The sequence below is a fragment of the Schistocerca serialis genome, chromosome 1 (genome assembly GCF_023864345.2).
Source record: "Schistocerca serialis cubense isolate TAMUIC-IGC-003099 chromosome 1, iqSchSeri2.2, whole genome shotgun sequence".
Classification (NCBI taxonomy): domain Eukaryota; kingdom Metazoa; phylum Arthropoda; class Insecta; order Orthoptera; family Acrididae; genus Schistocerca; species Schistocerca serialis.
Genome location: NC_064638.1, coordinates 805,121,986 through 805,134,613, shown reverse-complemented (window position 1 = coordinate 805,134,613; position 12,628 = coordinate 805,121,986). Strand labels below are relative to the sequence as shown.

The 12,628-nt window shown below is 46.6% G+C and overlaps 1 protein-coding gene across 2 annotated transcripts in view; it reads left to right on the top strand.

Moving 5' to 3' along the window:
- Window positions 1–12,628, top strand: part of LOC126484010 (colorectal mutant cancer protein) — a 605,708-nt gene that overhangs the window by 180,998 nt on the left and 412,082 nt on the right. For both annotated transcript variants that reach the window (XM_050107334.1, XM_050107342.1), the window contains exon 2: window positions 1,249–1,460. In XM_050107334.1, coding sequence (XP_049963291.1) covers window positions 1,249–1,460 — 212 coding nt within the window. The remainder of the gene's footprint in view (window positions 1–1,248; window positions 1,461–12,628) is intronic.

The following is a 12,628-nucleotide window of genomic DNA, read 5'->3' as shown; positions in this document are numbered from 1 at the left end:
GGAAGGGTCGAAACTTTTCATACTAAAATGACCATTTAAAAAAAGCCTATAAAATGGAATCTTATCTAAATTACACAAGGTTAGCCAAACATGCTCTACAGCACAGATATACCGCCTCTCAAGATGATAGGCAAGATAAAAACATATTTCAGTAATTAGGCCGTTACACGTCAAGCAATAAATTCTTTAACACACCGAATCCGACTAACATGACAGAGGCAGCTATTAACGTACGGCAGATTGATAGGGAGATTACCGAACAACCCGAACCGCAGGTTGCTCTAACCCGCCCCTACTCCACGAGGGAAAAACAGACCCCCCAATTCATAAATACCACCTTCCCACGGGTGGGCAAACGGAGAAGACTGGTGGGACGACCGCAAAACAAAGCGGCTGGTGACCTCACCAAGAAAACAAGTAGAATTTAACAAGTAAATGAAACAACATATCACCAATCACGTAACTTCTAATAAATTGCGATTTCTGGAGAAGACCTGGCGCAGCACCCCCAAAACCCTCTCCCGAGCCGTCCGCTGCCAGCCGCTTCAACGGACGCAGGAAGGCGCGCCGATCTCCCGTCTCACGGCGTCGCCGCTCGCACCGGCCCGACCGACGTCGTGGGTTGGCTCCTGTTGCTCTCGTGTCGGCCTCGAAGCCACTACCCCTCGCTACACGGCGCAGCTCACTGGACTGTCGTACCGACCTCAGATGCGCCGACGCTCAAGACGGACAAGTCATCTTGTGTCCCAGTGCGCGACCGACCAACCGATCGATCCAACCGCCAATGCCCATTGCCTGAACAAACTCGAGCAGACTGGCGGCCTAACGCATACTAGCACTTCGGACGACAAACGGACACTGACTGCCGTACAAATACGAACGAGAGACAGACCAGCAACCGGTGACGAGTGACTGACCAGACTCACTCCGCCTGACCAACTGACCAGACTCTCCGCGACTGTCAGACTGACCTCAGACTGCACCGACTCAAACTGACCGACTCCCGAGCTCATAGCGCCCCTTAAATGCACGTGAACAGGCAACTTTTCCCCTTTCCCACCAGAGGGAGACACCAAAGCAACGATAGCCACAGCGGCGCCACCGCCAGAAACGGAAGGCGACTGCTTTACACTACGCGCTGCGGCGCGCTCTTCAAAACAGCAAATTTTACCACAGCTCAACTGTGCTTCCCTCGTCATTAACAGGGCCACGCAGTTAACAGCTTGTGCATGTGTTGTGTGCCCGCAGCCAGGACCTGCTGACGGTGTGCCGCGAGCTGAACCTGGAGGACTCGCTGGAGGAGCTGATGCGCGAGCTGGGCGCCGACGACCAGGGCCGCATCTCCTACCAGGAGTTCCTGCGCCGCCGCCTCGCGCTCCGCCCGGAGATCGACGCCCTGCGCGGGCACACGGCCGCCGGCGCGCGCGACTACCTGCCCGCCAGCAGCGACAACAGCCTCGGTACGCAGCGGCTGTCTCATAGTCTATACGAGTCTATCACGAGTACACCTTTGGTCACCATCTCTGAAAATGAAAATTCTCCAGGGTGTTGCAGAATAGCCTCCAAATGTCACCGTGTTACACAGGGTGATTCAGCTGCCCCTGCCTATCGGTTTTATGCAACCCGCAACGCCTTAACACGCCATGCGCTAGATTTTCATTCTCTCTCTCTCTCTCTCTCTCTCTCTCTCTCTCTCTCGCTCGTTCGCTACGTACAAACTCTTAGCCCTACAGAAAAAAAAGAGCAGGACCTTTTTGTAGGAAATGTAATGTAGTTAAATTTTGTATTGTGAGACGTTTTCACTAGATGCCATAATTCTCGAATTATTCAAGATAAACGTTCAAAAGCGACCTCCAAACGCATTTTTTTAAAAAACTCGAAAACCATGGCCTCCAGTGAAAACGTATCCCGCTACAAAATTTACCTGCATTAAATTTCCTACAAAAAGGTCCTGTTTTTTTCCTGTACAACTAATAGTTCGCACGTATCAGGTTACGGAACACGGCAGTATCGGACGTGGCTTTTGAAGGCGTTATGAGTTGCATAAAACCCATACGTAGGGGCACGTCTTCTCTCGTCCCTTAGTCAATCAGTTTATTATTGACATCTTCTGAATGTTTAAGGTCTCTCCTGCCCCCTCCTCTCTCTCTCTCTCTCTCTCTCTCTCTCTCTCTCTCTCTCTCTCTCTCTCTCTCTCTCTCTATCTATCTATCTCTATCTCTATCTCTCTCTCCCCCTCTGTGTTTGTCTGTGTGTGTGTGTGTGTGTGTGTGTGTGTGTGTGTGTGTTTGTCCTGTCATACGGGATCGGTGAATTGTTCTTACTGTCGCCAGTTAAGCTAAGGGACGGAAGTCGTGTGCGCCACATGGCTGTGAATCGTATTAGTTGAGGCGTATATTGGGAACTACCCTAAAAAGAGCGTCGAAAACCGCCTACCGAACATACTCAGGCTGGCCGGTGTACCAGGCCGATTGTTGCTGATCCACCGCACGGTCTCTATCCGGGCCAAGCTCACTTCTCTGTCCCGCCTACCGAACATACTCAGGCTGGCCGGTGTACCAGGCCGATTGTTGCTGATCCACCGCACGGTCTCTATCCGGGCCAAGCTCACTTCTCTGTCCCGCAACCAAGCGCGCCGCATGTTGTGCTACATTGTTTGATCAAAAGCATCCGTACACTCTCATGTAATGCTCAATTGAACACCAGATGTCGTGACAGGTGACGCCACAAGTATAAAAGGAGGCGGGCAGTTTTGTGTTGTTCCCATCCGAAGAGTAGCTACCAGGTGAGCAGAACTCTGGCATCGGTGCAGAGTCAGCGAGGCATTAGTTCAGTAGGAAATTAGAAATGAGACACTAAAAACAAACAATCAAACCCACGGAGGAGAGACTTACAGATCTGTGCCCATTAAAAGTGCTCCCCAATTGGAATAAAGTGTCGAAAATTAAACTTCACCCTTTCACCAAGAAGCATAGATCAGTGAAGAAACGATGGGGCTTAAAAAATATGTTGTCAGTAGAGAAGCAGTAACAACAGAATGGGTCGGTCAGGAGAGCTCAGTGCCACCAGATTAACAAATCCACCAGGGATACTTGGGCTGTCTCAAAGCCGCCCAAGTCCACTATTGATGCTGTGATTGCGAACTGGAAACACGAAGGAACAACCACAACTAAACCAAGACCAGGCAGACCACAGGTTCTGACGGACAGGACGCGTAGAGCATTGCGGATGGTGATCCTAAAAACTCGCACGTAGCAGGAGGCATAAATCGTGAGTTCCTAAGGGGTACCAGCAATCCAGCTAACACTGACTGTGCGTAGGGTCGGGGTACAATGGGCGAGTTGCTCCTCGTAAGTCACACATTTCTGTAGTCAGTATTAAGCGACGCTTGAGATACTGTATCGAGGGACTCCATTGGAGAGTGGAGGACTGGCTGGCTGGCCCTGAGCACTATGGGACTTAACATCTGAGGTCATCAGTCCCCTAGAACTTAGAGCTACTTAAACCTAACTAACCTAAGGACATCACACACATCCATGCCCGAGGCAGGATTCGAACCTGCAACCGTAGCGGTCGTGTGGTTCCAGACTGAAGCGCCTAGAACCGCTCGGCCACTATCGGCCGGCGCGGACGACTGGAAACGAGTGATTTGCAGTGATGAATAACGCTGTGCCCTATGGCAATCCGTCCGAAGCGTTTGGCTTTGGCTAATGTCTACAGAACGTTATCTGCCATTATGTGTAATGACAGCAGCGAAGTACTGTGGATATGATACTGTATGATGTTTATCGTTGCTAGGGTGTGGTCTCCTTATTGCATTCGCGAAAACACTAAATGCAGAAGGATATGAACACATTTTACACCATTATGTATTGCGTACAGTAGACAAACACTTCGGGGGCGATGATTGTTTGTATCGGCATGACAGAGCATCCTGTCGTAAAGGAGCCTCTGTGAGGCATTGGTTTGTGGACAGTAACATTCCTCAAACAGACTAGCCTGCCCGGAATTCCGACCTGAACCCAGTCGAAAACCTTTGGGATACGTAGATCGTCGACTTCGTTCCAGACCGCAACCTCCAACATCACTGCCTACCCTGGTTTCAGCTCTTGAGAAAGAATGGGCTGCCATTTCTTCACATACATTCAGAAACCTAATTAAAATTGTCCCTAGCAGAATTCAAGCCGTCGTAACGGAGAAGGGTAGATACACCTTATATTAATGTCCACGAATAGGCGTCTGGAGACCTTTGATCAGCTGGAGTATACGAACAGGTGTATAAGGCCCGTCTCTGTCACTAAATAAATGGCTGTTTGATTTATTGCTATACTTGATTCGCTTCTTTATTTTCAGAGCATCCCTTGTTGCCTGTAATACATAGTTTGCTTCTTATTACATGCGTGTAATAGATACATGATAAAATAGCTCTCAACATCTTTCTGTTTTACATTTTACTGACGTTAGTCTTCTACTGTTAGCATAAACAATTCTTGTCGCCAGAGTCACCCTAGGTTTTAATAATTGTATGGTTCTATTTATCATCTAAAAATAAATACGAATTGTGTGTAGTGAAATGTGCACGCAATGTTGAGACTAGGACATGCAAATACAGTTCCATCGAGTCGCGTATGTGAAAATATGGATTGAAATATTGTTAAAACATACAGTAATTTGTGAGGTCATGAGTTGTTTTTAACCTAACAGTGGGAGACTAGCACCAATAAACTGTAATGCACACAGAAGTTCAGAACTATTATATCACTTATCTGTTATACGCATGTAGTAATATGCAAAATATGCATTGCAGGCGGCTGAGAATTCATCGAAAACAAAAGAAGCGAAAACGTATGGTGATCAAACAAACAGTCATCTGTTTAGCGACAAAGACGAACCTTATTCACTGAGGAGGTAGTAATAATCTTATAAATGGCCGCCCAGGTAGCTGAGTGGTCAGCGCGACGGAATGTCATGCCAAGGGGCCCGGGTTCGATTGCCGGCTGGGTCGGAACTTTTCTCCGCTCAGGGACTGGGTGTTTTGTTGTCCTAGTCATCATCATCATCTCATCCTCATCGACACGCAGGTCGCCGAAGTGGGGTCAACTCAAAAGATTTGCGCCATGCAAACGATCTACCCGACGGGAGGCCCTAGCCACACTTTTTTTTTTATCTTATAAATGTCGAAGTATAGAATCAAAGAAGGTTTAAATGTATACCTAGGGAATCTTCTTCTAAGCTGTGTGTATGCAACTCAAGCAATCATGGACGCTTGCTGGAGCAACATGAGAAGCAAGTTGCTAATCAATCATACCCCGTATATGTTCGATAAGCAACGTAGTATGGTAAGTACAAGCCGCGGCACAGGTCCTTTTCAGAAGTTGGCTGGAATATGTCCCACCACATGTAGTCGGACAATCTCCTGTTGAAATGTGGTATGTGGATTTCCCAGAAAAAGATTCAGAAGGAACGGGGCGTAAACCGTCTCTTGCGAAGGAGTTACTGTTGAGATTGCCTGCAACACGTAGGAGTTGAGTCGCATGTTTTATACCGTGACGTCCGTAACCATCGTGCTTTGCGTCTGTCTGCCTTGCCACACAAAACAACACGCTGATAGAATGTGATCACTTCTATAGCGTATGTTACGTATGAGTCCGCCACTATTGGAGAAACTGAAAGGACACTCGTGCAAAGAAACTGCATTCTGCCGCGTTCACGAGGCAACTGCAGTGGTTCCTATAGAAAGGAAACCGATGCAAAGACATGCGTCCGATAACGTCGTCGCAGGGCATTGTCCTTTGGGGACTCGGTTTAACGTTTACACTATTTTCGTCAGCTCTTCAGTGACTGAGCTTGGTGTAATAACAGCATAAAAAAGAGTACTGCTGAGCCTGGGTATACACTTTTATTTTGTTGTTTCGATCATTCAGTGCCGGTACACTGTTTTTTAAATCCGTTTGGTTGCGATTCTGTTTGAAATTTTCATAGATGATAGAGTACATAGCTCCAAAAGTACGACTCTGTAAAATTTTGTTCTACTGTTCTTTTCCCCACGAGAATGTTTCGGCTATCAAACATTGCCAGCTCGGAAACCCATATATAGAAAAAAGTTTTTCGTATTTTAAAAGGAAACAAGTTCGATGTAGCTTTGTTGTTTTTGTTGTTGATGCCATCGTCGTCAGTCCGAAGATTGAGCTGATGCGGCTATCTATGCTACTTTATCCTGTATTAGCCTCTTCATCTCGGAATAAATACTGAAACTGCGTTCATTTGAACGTACGTGTTGTATTAGAGCCTTGGGTAATCTCTACAATTTTTACCCCGCACACCTCTCTCCGGTACCAAACAAGGTTTGTTGATGCCTCAGGATATGCCCTGTCAACCGACCCAACCGATCATTTCTTTTAGTCAAGTTGTGCCACAAATTTCTTTTTTCCACTCGGAGATTCAGTGCCATCTTATTAGTGACTCTAATTTCCAACACCAAAATTTATTATAAATGTTAAGTTCCTCATATGCTTTTGTGCTATAACCAGTCTCTATTTTGTATCCTCTCTTCTTCGGCTCTTAGAAGGTATTTTGCTGCCTGCATCTACTACTTTTAGTGTTTCATTTCCTAGTCTAATTCCTTCAGCATCACCTGATTTAATTGGAATACATCCCAGCAGAAATTAAAATTAGTCACCTCCGTACGACAGAGCAGAAATGGCCTACCAGTAGACAACACAGTTTTTTTAATGTTAATTTACTGGTTTTCGGGACATGCCCATATAACCATCTCAACAAAAGTAATTTCTGGTGATACGAACTTAAGGACAGCACAACAGTTCGCGAGCGGAGCAAATCTCCGACTGGGAATCGAACCCGGCCATTTCGGTTAGCAATCCGCCGCGCTGACCGCGCAGCTACCGAGGCAAACATACAACATATTTCCTGCTAGTTGTGCAGTGCACACAAGTAAACATCCTAAAGGCTTGATACGCCGACGTAGCCTGGCGTGAGCGTATTGACAACGCAATAGCCGGTTTCGGCCGACTTGCTTTTCAATTTAAGAATTTTCTTGGATTCTTTTGCGAAGAGTTTGAAGCTCAAAATTAGCAAGCATTATATCGCTGTACTCGTCTTCTCACGCTCTTTCGAATGCCGTTAAGAAAGAATATCCATCTATTTAAAAGAAATCATACTCGCTTCAGTGTCTCGATTCGATACAAGTGTTGAGTTGAGATTCTTTATTACATGCAGAAGTACATGCCCCTTAGCGTACTATAATTTGCCGGGAACCTCGACTCTATATCTGGGACCATTCAGTTGTTACGTGACTCGCCCTTTATAAACGTGTAGATGCTCCGGAAAGGCGTCAGAGCACGTTATTGTTGTATCTTTGTCGTAACAATCACTTTTTTATTTTATTGCGTTTTTGAAAACAGTCTCAGAAATGTGTGGAGACTGTTTACGGCACTATGTTACAAGTTATGTATTATGCACCTCTTTCCGACGCGCAACTCCTATTCACCGTCGCCGAGGTGCAACTGTGCGCTGTGACGACGTAGGGCTGATGAGGTACTACGGGCTCTGCCAAGTGTGTCGATGTGATCTTCGTTGCTCACGCACATTCTGTAACCCAACTTTCGCTTTCACACCTTTCACAGTATTATATGCACTCGTTGGCACATCGTTACTCGCATTGACGATCCTTTTGTTGATGTTGCGCGGGATAGGAGGAATTTTGTAATTGCCGTACCCTGGCTTATTTGTCTTTTTCACACAGTGAAATCGTGTTAGCAACATTGTCTATCCTTAAACTGACATGGTGTCTGTTCTTTCGGACATGTCCGAAAGAACAGACACCATATCTATATAAGTATATAGTTCTGGCAATACCGGCCATGGCCTTCTTCTTCTGTGCGGATGTACACATATTTCCCGAACTCTTGCGGGACTTGGTAAGAATGTCTTCCACGAGTAATGACTGTGTTGGGGTGGCACACTACGAATGTAATGTGTGTACATACAAGGTGAGAATGTGGGTCTCGCGGGAGGCGTGCGCGGGATAGTCCCTGCAGTCGCACTATCCTCTGTGCCCTCGGTGGCTCAGATGGATATAGCGTATGCCATGTAAGCAGGAGATCCCGGGTTCGGGTCCCGGTCGGGGCACACATTTTCACCTGTCCTCGTTGACATATATAAACGCCCGTCAGCAGCTGAAGGTATTCATATAATTCTCATTTTGTGTATCCTTGTCCACCATTCGTAATTCTCAAAAGTTCATGTAGTCGTTGGTTAGTCCATTGTTGGCGTCACAGTTAAAGATAATGTGGTCGGCTGTTCCCGTATGACCACACAGAACCTGTACGGATAAACCAGACATGGGCCATGTCCGTTAGGCTGTGTACCATTCCCTGACTGTAATTCACATGGCCTAGAGCTAGTCGTTCTCGAACGCACGGGGAAGGTTGGTATACTCATCAGTCTGTTTCACTGTTGACGCAGTCGTTCTGCCATCTGTAGATTTAGATATAGTGCGGAAAGTACAGACCTACACGATCAGATTCTGCTTCATTCTTATCATAAATGACCCAAGTGTAGTGACCCACTTCGTCAGGTTGCTGTATCGTATCAGAGTCTCTACATCTACAACCATACTCCGCAAGTGACCTGACGGTGTGTGGCGGAGGGTACCTTGCGTACCTCTATCGGTTCTCTCTTCTATTCCAGTCCCGTATTGTTCGTGGAAAGAAGGATTGTCGGTATGCCTCTGGGTGGGCTCTAATCTCTCTGATTTTATCCTCATGGTCTCTTCGCGAGATATACGTAGGATGGAGCAATATACTGCTTGACTCCTCGGTGAAGGTATGTTCTCGAAACTTCAACAAAAGCCCGTACCGAGCTACTGAGCGTCTCTCCTGCAGAGTCTTCCACTGGAGTTTATCTATCATCTCCGTAACGCTTTCACGATTACTAAATGATCCTGTAACGAAGCGCGCTGCTCTCCGTTGGATCTTCTCTATTTCTTCTATCAACCCTATCTGGTACGGATCCCACACTGGTGAACAATATTCAAGCAGTGCGCTAACAAGCGTACTGTAACCTACTTCCTTCGTTTTCGGATTGCATTTCCTTAGGATTCTTCCAATGAATCTCAGTCTGGCATCTGCTTTACCGACGATCAACTTTATATGATCATTCCATTTTAAATCACTCCTAATGCGTACTCCCAGATAATTTATGGAATTAAATGCTTCCAGTTGCTGACCTGCTATATTGTAACTAAATGTAAGGGATCTGGCGTAAGAAGGAGTTCAGTGCTTCAACTTTTTTACGTCTATTGCTAGTACAACGGTCCTATGATCGGCAGACTACAGGAGAATAGCTTCGGTTCTTTCGCTCCATTTGAATACGAAAGACGAGGCCTGATTTTGTTAGAGAAAGCAATTTCAAAAGGAGCAGGTTACAAGTGTCTTTTATCCAGTCCACTCTACAATTGGACGGCGTACAATGAGAAACACATTTAAGGAAAGCTTCCGGTTTCAGAAAGACGTGATGGTAACCATTTCGTCGGGTAAAGCTGAGTTTGCGTCAGAAGAAATAGAAATGTGACGAGCGAGATTTTCTTTCTACCTCTAATTAAACTTGAATTGTACTTTATGTGGAAAGCGAGCGCGCGCAGGAGAAAGAGTTGGAGGTAAAGGACGTAATTGTGAAGGAAAGCTCAAAGCGAGGAGCTGCCGCGGCCAGGCGGCGGGGCAGACAGAGCAGAGCAGGGCACAGCACGGGGCGCCCGCCCGCTCGCTGCCCGGCGGCGAGGACAATGGTGCGCTCCTTACATTATTCCCGCCCCGCGACGGCTTTAAGTTCCACTTTGGCCATCGATCCACTTTTAAGGGGACGGCCTAACGGCGTTTTCAGCCTAAGACCTGGGCATTTTCGCGAACCGCTGTTCTCACGAAATACGGAGAGAGAAGGTTAAACGAGTGTTGGACTAACAATGCAATTACATTCATACGCTTGCACGAGAAGTTTTAGCGCTCCTCGCACAGTTGGACGGCATCGTGAAATTAAAAGGAAACTCTTAACACTAAAACCGACGAGTTGTTACAGAGGCAGTACGGAAATATTGTACTAACATTTTCGTCTTATGTTTCGGCTAGAATATTGGAATAAAAAAATACACTTTTATCAACTAATTACTGAACGAGGATTGTGCAAACATACGAGTTAGCACTCGTCTTAAACAGCTTTTGATTCCCCTCCTGTCTTTCACAATTTACATAGCAAAAAAATTCATATCGTTCGGAATACGTTAATATTTTTGTGCCTGCTTGTTGTGCGGACATTGCTATCTCTTTGGATTCAGGTTTAGTCGCTTTCGACGGTGATACTTTCGTCGCGAAGTGCGACGCTGGCGAATGCCGTGAGTATTTCGTACATCAGGAGAAATGAGACTGTTTTCATTAGTCTGCTCATAAAATGAATAAGCCGGCTTCAGCTCCCGTCCGGCCAGACAGATGTAGGTTCTCCTTGCTTTTCGTTAATCATTTAATATGATGCTGCGATGGTGCCTTCAAAAACGCCACGGTTAATATTTCCCAATTCTCGACAAACTGAGCTGTTGTGTCTGTCTCATGGCGCCTCTTTACACGGTACGTTAAACTGTGTTCCTCCTTCCATATTTTTTGTGCTGTTCACGAACCTGAAGTTTTTGACATTTACAGCACTGCTTATACCGAATATACGTCAACCATGTTAGCAGCTGTATGACTATTGAATGATGACAACTTTACTTGAGTTTCTATTATGAAGGGTCATTAGAAGGCATAATTCAACATTTCATCTTTTGTTTCGCTTTTTTCTATTTTCGTTCGTCCGCAGCTCGTGGTCGTGCGGTAGCGTTCTCGCTTCCCACGCCCGGGTTCCCGGGTTCGATTCCCGGCGGGGTCAGGGATTGTCTCTGCCTCGTGATGACTGGGTGTTGTGTGCTGTCCTTAGGTTAGTTAGGTTTAAGTAGTTCTAAGTTCTAGGGGACTGATGACCGTAGATGTTAAGTCCCATAGTGCTCAGAGCCATTTGAACCATTTTTTGTTTTCGTTCCTGTCCCGTCTACAAGTGAATGGACGCTGATTTTGATGCCACTGGTAGCCCTGATATATGACCAAAATTTCTTGGCGGTTTGGGACAGATCTTGTGATTATATTTTGCTGCAGTAATTATTTAAGGCGTCACATATTGCCTCTCTGCAAGCCGAGTGGGTTGGGATCAACACCTGCTTGTATACGAATTTATGCTTTCTTTTGTACCTACAGTGCAACAGAAGTTGTGTCTTAAGAAGCTTCCTGCGTATACAAGGGGACCTGTACCATCTTCAACTATTCTGCTAGCTGCACATCTTTGTAGAGCGTGATCGAGTATTTGTTTGGACGTGAATCATACTTCGACTAACCTTCACTATCAAAACCAGATGATTCTAATACCACTCGAAAAACGAGATCTATATTCACATTTGTACAGCATAAGTCACCATACGGTGGCCACTGCCATTTTCCCCCTTTTTCGCCGCTCGCTGAGGCCGAGCGATTCTAGGCGCTTCAGTCTGGAACCGCGCTGCTGCTACGGTCGCATGTTCGAATCCTGCTTCGGGCATGGATGTGTGTGATGTCCTTTGGTTAGGTTTAAGTAGTTCTACGTCTAGGGTACTGATGACCTCAGATGTTAAGTCCCATAGTGCTTATAGCCACATGAACCATTTGAACCCCCTTTTTCCTGTTCCATTCGCGGTTCCTGTTCTATTCGCGGATGGTGCGTGGAAAGAACGACTGTCGATAAACTTCCGTATGAGCTCTGATTCCTCCGACTTTCTCGTCGCAGTCACGTTGCGATACATTTGTGGGGCGAAGTAATACACGGTCCAGTCACATTAGTATGGCCACCTGAATAACCACCTCTTGCAGCGCGAGAAGTGGACGAAGACAGTCAGTGAGCTTCTGAAAGGTACCGACATGGATGTGGAACCATGCCAACAGCTGCGCTAGGTTTCTCGGTTATCCGTGGCGAAACAGCCCGATCGAGGTGGTCTCACAGGCTCTCGATTTGCTTTAAGTCCGGGGTGTTTGGTGGTCAGGGGAGTATGGTAAACTCATCTTGGTCCTCGTCGAACAACGGACGTGCACTGCGAGCCAAGTCACACGTTGCATTGCCCTGCTGGTAGATGTCATCGTGGCGAGGAAAACAAATCCCAAGGATAAATGCACACTTGCGTTGATCCATTGTGTCTCCAGAATGACGGGATCACCCAGGAAATGCCACGAAAACATTCCCCAGACCATAACGCTCGCTGCTGGTTGCACGGTGTTTGATTTCTCATGTGTCATGCTGTACACACCAGCGGCAATCTGCCCTATGGAGCGAACAAACGTGATTTATCTGTAAAGTTCACCTGCCGCCACCCAGTGGTCGTCTAGTTGCGGTATTTCCATCCTTTGTCGCCGATGAACAGCAGTCAGCATGGGTGCATGAACCAGGCGGCAGCTGCGAAGGCCCATACGCAACAACGTGCACTGAACGGTCGTTGAGGACACACTGTTGGTAGCCCATTGCTTTATATGGGCCTTCAGTTGCTCAACAGTACATGTTTATTTGC